We start from the raw sequence: 18,188 nt of genomic DNA, 5'->3' as shown, positions 1-18,188 counted from the left end.
TATTTTCTCACTATTGTTTCTTAAACCACAGAAGTTTAGAATATCTTATGACATTCTCAGGGGAAGTATGTAAACAACAGAGAACTGTGGAGGACAGTAGGGAACTGTGAAGTTTTACTCTCCATACAAGAAATTCTGTTCCAATGGTTGCTGAAAGATGATCTCTTTATCCAGTTACCCACACTGGACTCTAAGTTGGCTTTAAACTGGAGGGGCTTTGACGACTGCTCTCTCCTCTGGGAGTGCTTTTGGCAGGTACGACTGGCAGGACTGTGGGTCTCTGTGTGCATGTTTCCATTCTAGATGCAACCACAGGCAGTACCAAACCTTTCTATTCTTCTTTTCTGAACCTTCATATGACAGGTGGTAGACACTTCCACAGCACTGGCACAAGAATTAGTAAATACTAGTTGACTAATTAGGGCCACATACTTAAAATATGCAAGATCAAGAAACCAGATTATTGAATTCATTTCAAAAGATTGTTAAAAGCCGCAATGTTGAATGACATAGCCGTGTGTTATGCTAGTAGCACATAAGTCCCCACCTGTGAGGCACCAGGGTGTCACCTGCACTCCCAACAATAAAGAATTCAGGGACTTCCTTTAAGGAAAGACGAAGGCACGGACGGTAAATGATTATGCAACATAATTCCCCTTTTATTCCTCCTGCCACACAACGAACAACTGTCCTTTCCTGTATGTGTGTGAACCGTTTAATAAGAAGCTTCTTTTATTAAATCGAGGGAAGAAATAAACATTCCCATTTTATAAGTATGAAATCTTTTTCATCATATGAAACCAAATGGAAAAAAAGAGAATGAATACCATCAGAGGACAATTACCTATGACAATTCAACAACTGCTGCAGGCAATCAGCGAGGACCAGCGTGTGTAATGCTAAGTGTTAAGATGCAAAATTTATTTATGCCTGAACTTTCTTTACGGACAACTATTCAAGGAAAATGACTTGCTTCCTTTGGCTGACAAAGAAAATTTAGGCAGCTGCTTACCAACTTCAATTTCCAGAGAGCTGGAGATTGAAACTGCCATCTGTAGAGCAGCTTTTGTTCAATTTGAAGACCACATCACAGGATATTTAAGTGACATGCTAGGAAGAGGTTATTGTCCCACTGTCTGGGTGTCCTGGATGTGCCGTTTATTATGTGTGCTTTCTTCATTTAATCATTGATTCAAAACCCCACTCAATATTAAGGACTGGCAAATTCTCCTTATGAACAAACATAAGAGAATATGAAAACATGTCTACTGGGAAAGGACTGACCGAGGATTACCTAATAGAAAAGACAAGAAAAAACAGACAATGACAAACCTTATCACATTCAAAAATTATATGCCGTTCCCTCTTCTAACTTATTCTATGCAACGCAGCCATGCACTCATCACACGCATTTCTAGCGCAGACTTTAAGCTGAAAACTATTAGCCAAAGTCTTATTTCCTTACATTAAAAAGGCTCTGCCAAGCAGCTTCAGTAACAGCAACAATGAAAAATAGGATTGCAGGTGCGTACCTTAACCTCCTGATTGGTAAAGACCTCGACATCCACCACACAGGCAACCAGAGTGGAAACATCACAGTCCATGCCAGGGGCTGGCATTCCCCCTTCTGAATTTTTAATAGAGAGTTAGGCAACCTCAGAGTTGTGAGTGAAGGGAAGAGCCTCCAGAAGGATATTGCCGTGGCCAGGCCCGGGTGCTGCCTTGCTCTGGGGACGGCTGGAGGCTGGGGCTCCCTGAGCCCGCACGCAGCCCTCGCGTCTGAGGCAGCACAGCAGAGTAACGAACGGCCCGGCTCGCTCATGGCAATGACATCACCACAAAGACTGACACAAGCTGAAGCTATTTTTTTTTTTTTTCTCCAAGCCTTTTATCTCTAGGCAGTGCAGTGGAGCAAATTGAACATGATTATGTGCTAAATCTGAACTCAGACTAAATCAATTCAGGCAGCGTTAGCTAGGAACTGAGTCATCCCTGTTGTTGCAGCCGAGTGCTTATGTTTGCAAAAGGGGGGGTGGTGGTGGGGGGAATCTGACACCAGAGGATGTTCTGCTTTGATAGAGGGAGGGGGGAGGTGTAATTCTGCAGATGAGCCTCCTGAGGTTAAGGTTTGACAATTTTCTGCCTCAGAGATGAGCAGGAAGTTGAGGCATTTTGCAAATTACTTGGCTCCTGTTAATTGCTCTGTGCCACTCGGAGCAGCCACACATGTTCTGGGCATCCTAATGCATCCCGGGCATGGGCTGAATAGAAATCCATTCTTGAAGTGACTAAAGAGCTGGTCGTCAGTCATTTAGGCAGCACGGTAAGAGGAGATAATTAGAGGTTTGTGGAAATTCTATTTGAAGCGCATAAGTGCAGACCAGTAAGTCTAAAAGCACCCTTCCAAGCTCAGGATTTCAGGCTGTCTCCAAGGTCATTCCAACCAAAAGCGGTCTGTGGAGAGGAGTTACAGCAAATGTCTCGCGCGGGGACAGATGGCTGGGTCTAATGGACAAACTCACTGATGTGGGTCATCGTCAGATCCTCAGGGCTCTTCTGAGCCTGAGACTCTGAACACGTCCCTTTTCCTGATTGTGAATCCCTGAAGTGCAGGGCCAGGGACAATTCACCTTTATATCTTGAACCTTTAGCAGAGTGCCTGACACAAGAAGATGATATTTGTTTAATGAATAAATCAACCAAACAGGAATAGCCTTTCACAGTACCAGTGGAGCAAAGGGAAAATTCCAGGTTGGTTTTTGTTTTATCATTAGTTATACAAGTCCCAGTAAAACTCAGTAACATTGTAGCAGGATCTATTCTGAGTAGGAGTTCTGTTGCATCTTCAGTGGTGAGTGAAACATCATAATTTATAATGGATTGCTACTTTTCCAACACATGCTTGGACAAAGCCTTCCAATTTTACATGCAGAAGAGAAAGGTGACATTTTAGATGGAAGGTAGAAGTTTTGTGGTTGGTCCTCATCGGACCACACTTGAGCTCTGTGTTTACCTTCTAGAAGGTATTTTCCATGCAAAAGGTAATCAGTCCACAAATACAGATATTTAGACTGATGAAATTGTGTGTGTGTGTGTGTGTGTGTGCTCGCGCGAGCACACGCGCATATGTGTGCTTAAGTGGCACTTACTATATTGTCCAGGGCAGTGTGGGGAACATGAAGTCATATATGCATACAATTTAGTTAACACTGAGTGAAGACTACGTGCAAAGCTCTGCACCAGATGCTCTTAAGGAGAAAATGATGAAAGAATAAACTGCACTATCTTCAAGGGGCTTAAAATCCAGGGGAGGAGATAAGACGTGGAGACAAACACTGATCACAAGGCAGTGATGATGGTGGCTGGAGAGGTAAGACTGTGCTCGGTGGGAGCACTGGAGAAAGAGCAATGGACGCTGAATGTTAGATGCCATGTTAGAGCGGTAGATGAACATCAGGGAGGAGGACAAGATCTCTGCTCTGAACTTGAAACATGGGTATGACTCTGGTGGGCGGGGAAGTGAGAGGAGCTGTCCAGCTAGGGAAGAGCGGACTAGAAATGCCCAGAGGAATGAAAGAATAAGGTATCTGGTAGCAAGACACATTGAAGGTTAGATTTTACTGGGGCCTCAAATAGACAAGGCGGCAAGAGCCAGAGGATGCAAAACCTGAGGGCCCTTAGCATCTATCTTGCCAACATGGAGTGCCAGGCGAAGCTTTTGAGAAGGTAAATGGGGTCTTTACATGCATAAATATAGCTAAAATGTAAAGTGCATATGAAGATGAATAAGACTTTGAATGCCATTGGCATCTGCTCAAGAGGCAAAACAAGGAAATGAATATTCTTTTCGCGTGCCATGGCATATCCTAAAATTTGCTTTTTAAGTTTCACAGCAGAGGCATGCTGGTAAATATCTAACAATCAGCTCCCTGAAAAGAAAAATTCCAATCTGTAGCATTCGTTGATTTCTGTGGCATAAATATTCTCATCATGGCTGATTTCAAGCAATCAATGTGAAGTCACTGGATGCAAAGTTGGGAAGAGGCGCATATAATCTGTTCACAGCGGCTGTTCCAGCTCATGACTGTTTCATGCTCACAGAAATGCTACACCTTAGTGGTGGTGGTTCATTCCTCCAGGTAAAGCCACCACGGCCGTCCAGAGCCAATCAAGGAGCCACAGCAACAGTAGGAGCAACACGTTCTGATCATCCTCTGTTTATTTAAGGGCTCTATGAATTATTTCACACTTTGTGTTTAGCAAAAAGCTGTTAAGGATACACATGTGTTATTTCAAGAAAAAAAGCCCCGCTGTGACAAGTCTTGGCCAGATGATATTAGTTTATCCAGGAAGAAAATCCCTACTCCGAATTGTAAACTAGGCAGTTTTTTCTGACATATCCTCAGCCTTCCCTTTCTGATTTGATTCTGCCCTAGAGATTCTTTCTGGCCACTCAAGCACCCGCTAACTTTATGCTTTCCTCCTTTAAAATATCTTTTCAAGGACACAGTTCTCAGCTCATGCATATTAGCAACAAATGCTATTAACTCATTATATGATCCATTCCAGAGGAATCAGTGTTTTAATAGGGGACAGAGTCTTAAGTTGAGTAAATAGTGTTTTTAGGGTGGATTTACAAGCATCAAGAGCAGATGGTTTGTGGGGCAAAGGAACTTGCCAGTGACTCTGAAATAAAATTATGAGGTTTTTCATAGGTTGGTTCAACAAATTGCTTAGATAATACAATTCAATTGTCTGTAAAATATGGTCATTTTCCTACAGGCTAGAGACCCTAGGGGGCTTCCCTCTTAAAACAGTGGCCTGTTTCTCTAGAGAGAATGTACTCTTTGTAGTTGGGGGATGACTGGCAGCCTTGGAGGTGTCTGGAGTATGGACATACCCCTGCTAATGGTTATAAGGCCCTATAAACACTGGCCTCTGACTAATCTCCCACTTCATCTCATATCATCCTCACCTTTACTCTTCATGTCTCAGCCCCAGTGGCAAAAAATAAAAAAGAAATAAAATAAAATAAAAAAGCCAAGCTCTTTCTCACTTCGGGCCCTTTGCACTTTCTATTCCCGCTGTCTGAAAATATCCAGATCTCTCATGGCTTGCTCCTACTTCTCATCTAGATCTCAGTTCAGACAACACCTCCTTGGAGAAATCTTCCCCAATCAGCTAAAATAAAATATTCGTGCATGTGCATAAACACGCACACACACAGACACAATCACTATCCTGGCATCTTCATTTTAACTTCATCCTGTTCATTTATTTCCTTATTTGTCTGTTGCTTGTCTATCCAACTAGAACTTAATCTCCATAAAAGCAGAGTTTTTGGCCTGTTCTGTTCCCTGCTGTATCCCCAGGGGCTAGAAGAACGCCTGACACTTAGGAGGTACTCTGAGAAATATCTGAAGTATGAATGCATGAATCCATGAATGGCTCTTAAAAGGCAAGCAGAGGGACTCAAACCAACAGAGATGCCTCCTGACCTAGGAGTTGCCAGGAGGTCCTTGTAGGGGGAGTGCAAGACCATGTGAGTTTTGTGATACCCTCAGATCCCTGACAGCTGAGTCCTGGCACAGATCTGCTCAGGAGTGTCCTTTCCAGCTGAAGTATCCAGAAACTCTTGGGATTCATCCAAACCACTGCTCTTCCACTGACTGACCACATTGAGGAAAAGGATGCAGTATGCACAGACCCCTTGGACAGAGGCCATCTCTCCTGCTCTCAGCCCAGGCAATTCTCTGAAAGGACTGACAGCTGAGCTTAGGCACTCACCTCTACCGGGGCAGGAGGACATTCGCACCTTCCAATCCCAGAGGTGGCTGTGGTAGCAGCTGCCAAATCTGTTTTGCTAATGAGCATAGAAGTTCCCACTACAGCTATGGGCTGTCAAAGGCTTTGTTCCTTCTGTCTGTCCTTTTGGATCACTTAAATTTGTTTTTAATGTTTATTACAGAGAATTTTAGACATACTTAGAAATAGAGAGAATACAAAAATGAGCCTTCATATACAAACTACCCAGGTGCAAGGATAATTAACATGGGGCCAATCTTGCTTCCTCTCTGCCAGTGGTGCTCAGAGTGTGGTCCCCAGGCCAATAGCATCAGCATCACTTGTAAATTGTTAGAAAGACAGATTCCTGGACCCCATCTAACACTGAATCTGACACTCTGAAGGTGGGGCCTGTATCTGTATTTTAACAAGCCTTCCAGGTGATTCTGATGCAAACTCAAGTCTGAGAACCACTGCTTCATGTCCCCACCCGCTTCCATACTCCCTCCAGATTATTTTCAAGCAGATGCCTGACATGTCATTTCATCTATAAATATTTCATGGTATATCTCTAAAAGACAAGGGATTTCTCTTTTGAAATCACAATATCTATCATCACACACCTCCAAAAGCAAGAATAATTCCAGGTATCACCAAGTGTCCTGCCAGTGTTCACATTTCTCCACCTGTGCTACGATGGCCTCTCATCTCCCATCCTTTCCCCCACCTCCTGGGTCCCATGCTGGTGTCCTGTCTCTTTCTTCTTTCCTCTTTAACAATTTCCTTTTTAAAATTGGGATCCAAACTACTGTCTCTCTTAATCTATGGAGTTCTCCTCCATCTCTTCTTTGTACCTTCCCTGCAGTTTGTTGTTGCTGATGAAATCACATTACTTGTCCTTTAGAATTTCCCCCAGTCTGGATGTTCTTGATGTACTCCCTATAGTGTAATTTAACTGATTTCTCTGTTATATCCAGAGGCTTAAGAGATTCAGGGTTGGCGAGCCTTCTTCCTACATGGTGCCGTGTACCACTACCAGTAGGTACAGTGTCTGGCTGTCCCTCTGTTGTGACATTAGTGCCTTTCGTGCTCAATGCCTATGTGCATTCATTCAGCATAAGGAGCAAAATGATGATATTCCTTCTTCATTTATTCATGGAATCGTTCATTAAGGGGAACTACTTCTCATCTACCATTGAGTTACCCTGAGCCAGAGTTTTTGTAGGACAAGCAAAATAAACCCTTGATTCTTTTCCCTTATTAGTTTTTTTTAATGACTTGCTTCTTTATTATCCTCCAAAGAAGATCATTGAGATTTTTACCTTTTTTTAAAGTAACATTATGAGCTCATGGATTAAATATATTTGATAGGTTTCTATCCATTGTAGTTTTAGCTTAGTGATGCCCAAATTGCCCATCTTTGGCTAGTGGGAGTTTAATCAGGTTGGCTTCCGAGTCCTTTGACAATTCCCAGTCTTTGAGGGCTGCCTCACCTTCTGGTATGACAAGATGTTCTAGGCTCATCTTGTTCATTTCCTGCCTTAGATAAGGAGTCAGGCATTTCTCCAAGGAACGCTGGTTCCATTTAGTATCTTAACATATTTTAAGCTCACAATCTATATACTTAGCGGTGCTCTTTGCAATGAGTTGGGTTGACTTATTCTATGTTACATGCACAATGGCCTCAGAATCACAATATTAATGCTACCAGAAAGAGTTTAAGATTTTTTTCTAGTTCTTTTTCTCTTTAGGGTATATCCCATAAAGCATTCACAAATTATCATGTTTTACAGTCATTTAGAGTAGTTTCTCCAGTCTACCAATTAGATACCAAGTTAGCTTCATTTGTTTCATTTCACTTTTAATTCTCAAGGATTGCATTTCCTTTATTTTTAATTTTGTTTTATAATTATGCAAAATATTTACATGGTTCAAAAGTCAAAACTACAAATATACAAAGAAGTCTACCTCCTATTCCTGGGTCCTCAACCGCATTCCCTCTCTCCCTTCCACACATCCTTATTGTTTATCCTTTCTCTCACTTAAAAAAATTCTAACAAGTATATATGTATGTTATTTTCCCTTCCTTTTTTAGATAAATGATAGCATACTGTGCACACTTTTCTCTGCCTTGCTTTTATCACTAAAAACTGTGACCTTGACGATTACTCCATTAGTAATATGTAGACATTGTCCTTTTCCTTTTTGCAGCTATTGTGTATTGCACTATGTGAATTTACCAAATTTGGGGTGACAGTTCCCTACTGGTGGGCATTTGGGTTGTTTCCAGTTGTTTGCTCTATTAAATAACATAGCAAAGGATAGATTGTGCTCATGTGTTTTTCATATTTTGCCATTATATCTTCAGAGCATATTTTAAAAGTGGATATGTTGGGTTAAAAGGCAAATGCATATGTAATTTTGCTAGCTCCAGCCAAATTCTCCTTCATAGGAATTGCACCAATTTGCTTTCCCACCAGCAATTTATGAGAAAGTTTGTTTCCCCACAGCATGTGCTGCAGAATGTGTTGGACATTTGCCCATCTGGTGGGTAAGATGCGGTTATCTCAGTGAAGCTTTGATTTGCACTTCTCTTCCTATAGGCACACATAAGGATATTTCCACACGTGAACCCATCCAGCATTGTCCCAATCAATGCTTCCCTATCTTTTCTCCAGCTAATTTAGATTCTGTTTCTGACACTAACAAGCAGGAACTCCTAAACACACACTACAGTCCTCAATGAGTTTTTTTAGTTTGCGTTACTCTTACTAAGAGCAAACTGGAGTGTTTGTTCATATGGTTACGAGCCGTTTGTATTTCTTCTTCTATGATAACTCGCTTTGGTCTATTCATCACACGCCAAACACCTTCTCACTGCAGGGCTTTTGTGCCCAGTGTTCCCTCTGCCTGGAACACCATTGCCCCATCTTAGCAGGGCTCACCCTTCCACAGCATTCAGCTCAAACACCCCTCCTCAAGAGGCCTGCCCTGCTCTGCCTAGCTGCGTAGCATCCCTCTCACTCTCTCCTTGGCCTGCTTTATTTTTCTTCCAAGCACTTACCACTAAGGGATGCCATATATTTATTTGCATCATTGCTATCTATCTCCCCCATGGGAACGCCAGCTGCACAAGGGCAGGGATCCTTTGTTCAGCCCACTGCCGTATCCCCAAGTACCCACGACGGGGCCTGACGTGCAGTCAGAGCTCAGTGCATGTGTTGAATGAAGGAATAAATGAATGAGTGGAATTCCTGTGCTCTGAAAGCCAGCTGAGGACAGGTACTACTGAGGACTAAGTCTATAAAGTAAGTCCCTATAAAAGAGAGTGGACCTGAGAAGGGAGGTTGAGGCAAAGGAGGGTGATTCGGGCCATGGGGCCATGGGGATGGTGAGGTTGGGGCAGGGGAGGCCCACGAGAAGTAAGAGCCATGCTGAGACAGGAGCAGGAAGGACACAAAATGCAATCCCCCTTCCCTGAATCTGCAGAAGGTCCACGCTGAAGGGCAGCTGCAATGCCCTCGGGCAGACTCAGGGACTGTCTTCATTCCTCATTGCCCGGTTAGCGCCTACTTCTGCGGGGACCCCACAGATATCTCACTCACAGCTAATCCCTGAGTGGCACTCCTAAGAAGCCACTGTCATTTCTTGTCTGCCTTACCTTCCTCCCCAGGTCCAAGGGTCTTCTCCCTGCCTCGATTCATTCTTTAGGAAGACATATTTCTCCCTTTTCATCCTCAATATCAGAATCAGATGGTGCAGTCACACCGGGCAGCACTATGCTAAGAAGCTGACACACTTGAAAAATTACACGGATGAAAATAAATGGAGTGTTTGCTCAGCACCCTGTCTCTGGGCATCATTTTCTGGGGGAACTGCTCCTGCTCCCCCTCCCACACTGGATTCATTGAAGGAGGCCCTGACCAGGCCAGGCCAGGCAGACCTCGCATGAGGATTTTCCAAACCCAAACTGGGTCAAGAGCACCTGTGCCCTGTGGTGCCAGAAGATTGGGACTGTTGCTGGAGTGTTTTTCACCCTTGCCTTTGCAAGAAGCTAAATTCAGCCAGAAGCAGAAAGAAATGTGGAGAAAGGCAATCCTAGATGCATCAGAATCTTCATTTTCAGTTGCTCTGGAGGCCACTGGCACCCTGCCCTTCCATGGATCTCATTATTCAGCTCTTTCTTGGGTTATTTTAATATTCTAGTATTATCCCAACCAATGCCTCCCTTTTTTCTCAAACTAATTCAGATATTGTTTCTGTCACTAACAAAGTCTTGGCCAATACACATTCACAGACAGCCCTAGATTAAATAACAGGGGACAATAAAGTGGAACTCAGTCATCAGGAACTAATATTAAGGTCACCAAATGGCTCATGGAATGGAAGGTCCCTCCTCTTCCCAACCAGTCCTGAGGGGAGGGAACTGGCATTATCCCAAACCTCCCTCTTGAGGGAACAGCAGGAGTTCCAGCACGGATTTCTGCAAAGAAAACTTGGGCACGGAATCTTCTTTCCATCTCCATCCCCTTCGTCTTACTAATCTCCCTTTCAGGGTTTAGAGCTTTCAAAATAAGCTTTTGGGCCACCTGCTTTGAACATTTGCATTTTGGTGTTATATCTACCTCTGTCATGTTTATTATTTTATGGTGTCTCCGTTCAAACTTGGAATTTATCATCCTATCACACTATCATTTCCTTAGGGCTAACTCTGTGAAGGCCTTCTATAAATATTCATATGCATTAAGGTATTGAAACTTCACAGTACTCCCCATTTAGAGATGAAATAATTTGTCCTAAGTCAAATAGCTAGACAGCGATGGAACTAGATTAAATCCAAATGGCTTGTCTCCAAAGCATGAACTCTTAACTTCTCTGCTATACAAACGTTAACATTCTGGAAGAGAGAATATGAATGCATCTGCACTTTGGAAAGAATTCCACTGACGATGTGAAGGTTGGATTGGAAAGCAGCAAAGGTAGGAGGGAAGGCAATTGGCATCTAAAAGTAACTTCAGCAGGATAGAAATAAATTTGGCTGAATCTTTCTACTGAATTCTTTAAGTAGCAATGAGTAATGCTGGAGACATTGTAGAAATATAAAAGGGAGCTCCGTGACTAGACTGGAGGAGGTGGTTGTCACAGACAGAAAGGAAGGTACTCTATAGTTAAGGTTTCAAAGTCTTACCTCCAAGGGGAAGATGGTGCCAGGGACAGGGCAAGTTCCTTAAAGAGATTGTCAACATTGCACCCCCAGCTGATAGATGAGATGGACTCTGTGACTAAGATGAGACCCTCAAGAGAAAATTAAACAGCCACAGCAGGGAAAAGGATTGGTCACATACCCCTACATTGCTAACTACTATTAATATAAGGTTCGTTAACTGCCATAAAGTTTTTCTCCTGCAGCTTGGTAGAAATCTGTTCTAGAGAAACAGTGCCCAACTGACACCAGCGAACTGGGAACACCCCTGCCTTGAGGGTCCTGCCATAAGCACCGATTGGATAGGAGACCGGCCTTACAAACCTCTTTCCTGATAAAAAGCTACAGACCCTAAGCCAGTTCCAGCCCACTTACAGAGACTGCGTACAAAATATCTTGGTGCCCTATAGTTTACCTTTTGACATAAAGAGCTGAATTCCACCTCATTTTAATGTTAAAACCCTGCCCCAAAGTGAACATGGGATATGTGTTACATATATGTCAACTCACTGTGCATGCCCTACACTTTCTTCATAAATATTCATAGACATTCCCCCAGCCTGATGAATATACATGTAAAACAAACCATGGAAGGCTTAAATGCCACTGTTTCCTTCTCTTGGGTGGAACACATGTTTATGGTTCCCCTGGAGGTTACATCCCCCATTCCCCGATCTAAAAATAAAGTTTTCTCCTTTTTCCTTCCTCTTGATCATTTTGTTAACAAGATGAAAGGTCTCATCTACTGACAAAGGCAAGAAAGGCTTCAGTGAAAGAGAAGGGAATTTGATATGGATGCTGGGAAGAACTAAGATGGATCAAGGTCTTAGCAGAGTTAGGGTTTGTTTAAAGTCCAGTGGACAGCTCATTTAGCTGGAATGGAAAGTCTGAGCAGGGCAATGGCAGGTTATAATAAGATTGCAAGGGAGGGTTACAGCCACATAGATGAGGGTTTTGAATGTCAGGGCAAAAAGTGAGTATATTTCACTTAGTAAGGTATAGGGTATAAAGGCTTATAAGATCTGTATACTAGGTCGAACTGGAGTGGAGAAGGATTGTAAATGTTGGTGATTCCAAAACTCTTGCCAGAGGCAATAAGGGGCTAGATTATGAAGATGCAATAAAAACATAAGAAGAGGAATGGGTATGAGAAACACCATGCAGGTAGAATGTGAAACTTTAGGATTTAACAATTTTGGCTGTCAAGATAACAGCCTAGGGATGGGGAATGAAGTGATGAGGAAAGAAGGTCTGAGGTAGCAAAACAAGGCAGGCAGAAATATGTGAAGGAGATCCTAAAGTTCTAAGTCTGGGTAGATTGTGGTAACTTTATCTGAAATAATTTAGTTATATAGGTAACAAAAGTAAATTGTGATCAATTTTATACAACCATGATGATAAGATACACATCCACATTTGTTCATTTTAATCTTTAGCTAATATCATTAATCTTTCCATTAACAAAAGAAGCAAAAAAGAAGGAGAAGGATAAAAACTGAGATTTCTGCTTACAGTGATAGCAGATAATTGTCTTTAGTGGTACTAATTAGGGAAGGAGATGGTTGCAATACTGTTATAATTCTGGCTAGTCAAACTCCAGAAAGATCCCTTTTCACCCTACCATTGCTCTCCTTCTCATGCTAAAACCTGTAAGGTAAAACAACACACAAGCCTAAGAATAGTATTCCTTCTTTGCAGCTATTTTTACTCTTTTTTAAAATGCCCACGCTTTAGTTTGAGGTGTAAACACATGGAATTATTTGATGAGTCTTATACTTTATTTGAATTTAAAGAATTTAAATGTACAAAAATACTTTTGGAAAAGCAAGCGTACCATTTTTGGACCTGAACATCTAATCTTCCCACCAAGCCTACTCTCTTCCTTGTTTTGATTGTAACAACACCTGCCACCCCAGGCACCCTGCATTGTAGCTTCAGTCATCTTTGATTTCTTACTTTGGCCATCCATTGCCTGACTGGGGTCCAGGGCAGGTTGGTCCAGAGGCTCAGTGAAGTTATTACAGGGCTCTAGCTCTCTGGCTCCATCTCCTGAAGGTCAGTGTCATTCTAAAGCTGATTCCCAGGATGGCTGCCAGTAGCAATCTCTATCTTCATTTATTCCAAAACTAAAACATTTAGGTCACCTGTTCACCTCTGAACATGACTGTGGCTGGAGTAGGGAATGTGCTGACTGACTGGCTTTTGCCAACTTGGACACACCCCTAGAGTGAAGAGTGGTATCAGTTTTCCTTGAAGTCCACAAGTTGCATAGGAATGGAAGGAGATGCAAGTAAAAATCTGGATTGGGAGGGGAAGGGATACTGAGCAGGATCAATGTCCACCACTGTTTCAATTCCTATAGCTGTCAGAGCTCATGGATGCAAATGACAGAACGATCTTTGGCTAATTAGCGGAAAAGTAATATATTGGGGATTATCAGATAGCTCTTACAGAACGTACAAGAATATTGAGAAACAGCTTCAGAAACCAGTTAGGAACCAAGAAGGTCCAACATGCAGCAGACAACAGCCCAGGTATGCTATAGACAACAGTGCAGCTCGGACATCACCACTGGAAGCTTCCAACTGCTGGACTCACCACTCTTCCTCTGCTGCTATAGATGATCTCTAATTGCCCCTGTGACTTTGCATCATACTCCCTGGAGTGAAAGTTCTGGGTGTGGTGTCTAGTGGTCAAGCCCGAGTCATGTGCCCCAACCTCAACTGCCAGGAAACCTGGCTACCTTAATGGTAGCCATCCTCCTCCACTAAAATAATGTATATTACTTCCATGTACATAATGCACATAAATCCACTGTAGCTCTTCCCCCACTGGATGGTTTAAATGCTATATTTGTCCGTGTATCCTCAGCATTTGCTGGCATAAAGCAAGTAATCAAGATGATGTCCCATAAATGAATGAAAGAATGCATGAGTGAAAGAAAGACCAGCTCATACCATTCTCACCTCCTTTCATGGATGGATTATTTCTGAGCTATTCTACCCTAGGAGCAGCTCCATTTGCTTTAGTCTTTGGTGCTTAGCATGAATTTTCTTACTCTAATACCCTACTTCTTAATTCCTCAAGCTTTGAGAGTCCAGGAGATTTATACTGGAAGAATTCAGAAGCATAACCATGAAGACTCAGATATATTTCTGTGTATAAAGAGAGATGACTGAGTGTCCACCCAAGGTTTGTGCCCTCCCTCTGTAGCATAGAGTTGTTTCTGAAAAGTGCTTTCCCAATTGGCGTGACCAGGCTGAAGTGACAGAGCTCTGTGACTGAGTTTTGGCCAACGGAGTGGGAACAGGAAAAATGTATGGTACTTTCAGCCATAAGAACCCCCTTTCAGGTCCTCATTTCTATTCTTCAAACTGACCTTGGGAGTGAAGTGTTGAAGCTGGCAGAGCCTCTGTCAGCCAAGATCTCTGAATGACTGCATGGAGGACACGCCTATTTCCCTCAACTTTCTCTTCTCTCGCACTGTCAATGGGGTATTACATGAGTGGGAAATAAGCCTCTCTTCTGGTAAGCCCTTGAGATTTTAGGGTATATCTGGTACAGTAGACAACATTACCTTAATTAATACAACACATGTGTATACATGTGTGTGTGTTGAAGTATGTTGCTGTGAAGCAAAATCCAATCTCATATAGAATCAAAAGCCAAATGGGAAGAGAACCAGAAGCAAGAAGATTTAATCCTTGAATGAATCCTCGAGGGAAACTTTTTATTTAAAATATAATTTGCATGTCTTAAGTTAGCAAACGAGCATGTAGCCATATCATTGTTTGATATGTAGCATATGTCAAGACAGAGACCAAGGGAGAAAATGAAGCTTGAGAAAAGAACAGGAAAGCCAAAAAGGTAAAATGAATGAGGTCAGAAAAAATTTTGTAGTAAAGTTAATAATTCTTTAAAAAGCTGAATTAGTAATAGACATTGATTATGACTGGTAAGAATTCAAATAAATAAATAAATCAGCAGCATTACGTTGAAAAACATAAATCGGAAATAATTAGAAACATATCCTATCTCTGGATGTTGTCAAGCTGCCAACTGCTAATGTCCTCACTTTAAGAAAATCCACCTGCCTAAAAATGACAAGTAGGGACATCAATTGACTTGCTCTATATTTCTAACCACTTGAGGGTCATCCGTAAAAGGCATGTATAAATATAAATGTCAATCCCATATCTTCTTTTATTTACTCTTTTTTTTCAGGGAGGAATTGTGGTAAATCACAAAGCTAGAACAGAGGAAAGTGAAGAAGGAAAGGTAAGAAGCCACATGGAAATGCACAAAAGGGCATTTTCTGGTATAAGATGGCAGGCTGGTTCACACCACTTAGATTGGGATTTGGGTTGGGGATGTCTTGTTGGGTATGGGGGGCACATTTGGAAATTCTGGAGCTTTGATGAATCACATTTTTTCTTTGAGATATTCCTATGTCTTTGGAGTGGTTCCATAGTGGTCAAGTGTCAAAAAATCTGGCTATGGAAGATTGGCTCTAGGCTCAAGAGAATAGAGAGACTTCCAGGTTACTTTCCAGGTGAGCCAGCCTTGGCACAGGAATAGGTAAGAAGAAAGAGTGTTGAGGTAAATGCTCTATAAAAGTATTAATAGTGTACCTTTGTCTAGAGATTTCTTTGTGCGGTGTCACTGGGACACCTGGTATGGAAGGCAAGGTGGGAAAAGATGTAGAATCCCAGCAGTAGAATCATAAATCAACTTATCAAGGAGGAAGTTTTTAATAAGCATGGCTCTGGGATATGCATTTAAATCATTCTTGTTGTTATTTTTGTTGGAACATAAATGCACCTTTCAATATCCTGTTGGGGAAAACGTAACTTGGAACAAACTTTCTAGAACACAAGAGCCTTAACAGAGAGAGAGAGAGAGAGAGAGAGAGAGAGACTTCCACTTTCATTTAAATGTAGAAAGTTGCAGGAAACCATTGTACAACTCTCTCAACAAGCATAAACCATTCAAACTACACAAATGTAGATTTTTCTAACACCCTCCCCCAAAAGCTGATGAAAGAGAAACCTAAATGAACTACACTCCATAAAGCAATGAGCCCTTCCCATGGCAGAAAAAGTACATGTTTGCTTTCATCCTTGGTGTAGCTGTGAGAGAAAGAAGAACCCACCATAGATAGGTGTAAGGAAAAAACAAGATGAACTCATAGGAAACTTTCACGGTTTCATGCGGGCTAGAATAATGGATTAGAATCCCAAGAGTCGCAGCCAAAAAGCAAGTCTGTAGAACCAATACTTTATCCAGACCAAACTTAAAATAGAGAAAAAGAGATCTGTGGGACAACATGAAATATTCTGAATATGTATAATTAGAGTCCTAAAAATAGAAGAGAGAGAGCATTATGCAGAAGAAATATTAATATATGAAGAAATAATAGCCAAGACTTTCCTCAAATTAATTAAAGATAGCAATGTATAAATCCAAGCTCATCAAACCCCAAGATAACCACACCTAGATGTGTCATAAATGCCTAAAATTCAAAAGTAAAGAGAAAATACTAAAAAGCAGAAAAAAAAAAGCATTATATACAGAAGAACAACAATAAGAATTATGACTGACTTTTTATGAGAAACAACGGTGGCAAGAATACAATAAAACATCACATTTGAAGTCAAGAAAGAAAAAAGATAAACTATCAACTTAGATTTCTATATTCAGTAAAAGCTGACCTTCGAATATGAAGCCAAACTCTCTTATATTTCTGGTGAGAATGTAAAATGGTGCAGATTATTTGAAAAACCAGTTGATAGTATCTGAAAAAATTAAACATAATTTTAACATATGACCCAGCAATTCCACTATTAGGTATCTACTCAAGAGAAATGAAGACATATTTTGGTTGACACAAAGACTTGTTGTAAATGTTCATAGCAGCATTATTATAATAGCCAAAATGTAGAAACAAATACAAATGGCCATCAACTGGTGAATAGATAATCAAAATGTAGTTTATTCATACAATGAATGAGATACTTACTATATTCACCAATAAAAAGGAATAAACTACAGACATGCTATAATATGAGTGAACCTCAAGAACATTATGCTAAAAAAGAAAAGGACCACATACTGCATGATTCCATTTACATGAAATGTCCATGAAAGTAGAATAATGGTTGCCCCAAACTGGGAGTGAAAAGATAATTGCCTGCAAAAGGGCATGAAGGACCTTTTGGGGGATGAAATTATTCTAAAATTGGATTGTGATAATGGTTGTACAATTCTTCAAAACCTTACTAGTAATCATTGAATTGAACACTTACACTGGATACATCTTATGATATTTAATTTATACCTTAAGAAAGTTATGAAACAATGTAAAGACAAAATAAAAAATATTTTCAACACAAAAAAACAAGCTGAGAGAAATCATCTACTGTACATCTGAACTACTAGAAATAATTTTTTTTAAAAGTATTCTTTAGATCAAAGGGAATAATACCCAATGGAAACCAAGAGTGGTGGAAGAGATGAAGAGTATCACAGGGGTAATTTCATGGGTAAATACACAGGACCTTCTTATTATATTTATTTTAAAATTCTTTAAAATACCATCAATCATTCAAAGTAAAATAACAATAATGAATTGTGAGGCTTACAGCATATTTACAAATAAAATCTATAACACCAAGAGCACAAATATGGGGGGGGGTGGATGAAATTATACTGTTGTGACGTTCTCACTTTGTGAAGTAATATAATATTAGTTAAAGGTAAACTATGACATGTTAAAGATGTCTATTGTAGTCTCTAGACTAGAGCAACCATTAAAAAATAACAAAGGACTAGCTAAAAAGTTCAAAGAAGGGATCAAATGGAATACGAAAAAAAATTTACCCAAAAGAAGGCAGAAAAGGAGGAACAAAGGAATACAGATCAGATGGAACAAGCAGAAAACAAATACCAAATAACAGACTTAAACTCAACCATATTGATAATTACTTTAAATTTAAATAGACTGTAAACATTTTAATTAAAAGGCAGAAATTGGCGGGGCGCGGTGGCTCACGCCTGTAATCCTAGCACTCTGGGAAGCCGAGGCGGGAGGATTGTTTGAGTTCAGGAGTTCAAGACCAGCCTGAGCAAGAGCGAGACCCCGTCTCTACCAAAAATAGAAAGAAATTAATTGGACAGCTAAAAATATATAGAAAAAATTAGC

At 41.0% G+C, this 18,188-nt stretch overlaps 1 protein-coding gene across 3 annotated transcripts in view; it reads right to left on the bottom strand.

Annotated features, from left to right (window-relative positions):
- Positions 1–18,188, bottom strand: part of RCAN2 (regulator of calcineurin 2) — a 265,183-nt gene that overhangs the window by 100,735 nt on the left and 146,260 nt on the right. Inside the window, exon 1 of one of the 3 annotated variants that reach the window (XM_012664677.1) lies at positions 1,533–2,026. The exons of the other annotated variants lie outside the window; for them this stretch is intronic. Coding sequence (XP_012520131.1) covers positions 1,533–1,619 — 87 coding nt within the window. The 5' untranslated portion in view covers positions 1,620–2,026. Of the gene's footprint in view, positions 1–1,532; positions 2,027–18,188 lie in introns of those variants that run through there. 3 annotated transcript variants of the gene reach the window in all.

Source organism: Propithecus coquereli, unplaced genomic scaffold (genome assembly GCF_000956105.1).
Source record: "Propithecus coquereli isolate 6110/MARCELLA unplaced genomic scaffold, Pcoq_1.0 Scaffold90, whole genome shotgun sequence".
In the NCBI taxonomy this organism is placed as follows: Eukaryota; Metazoa; Chordata; class Mammalia; order Primates; family Indriidae; genus Propithecus; species Propithecus coquereli.
The sequence above is the reverse complement of the archived record's forward strand: the minus strand, read 5'-3'. Positions and strand labels throughout refer to the sequence as shown.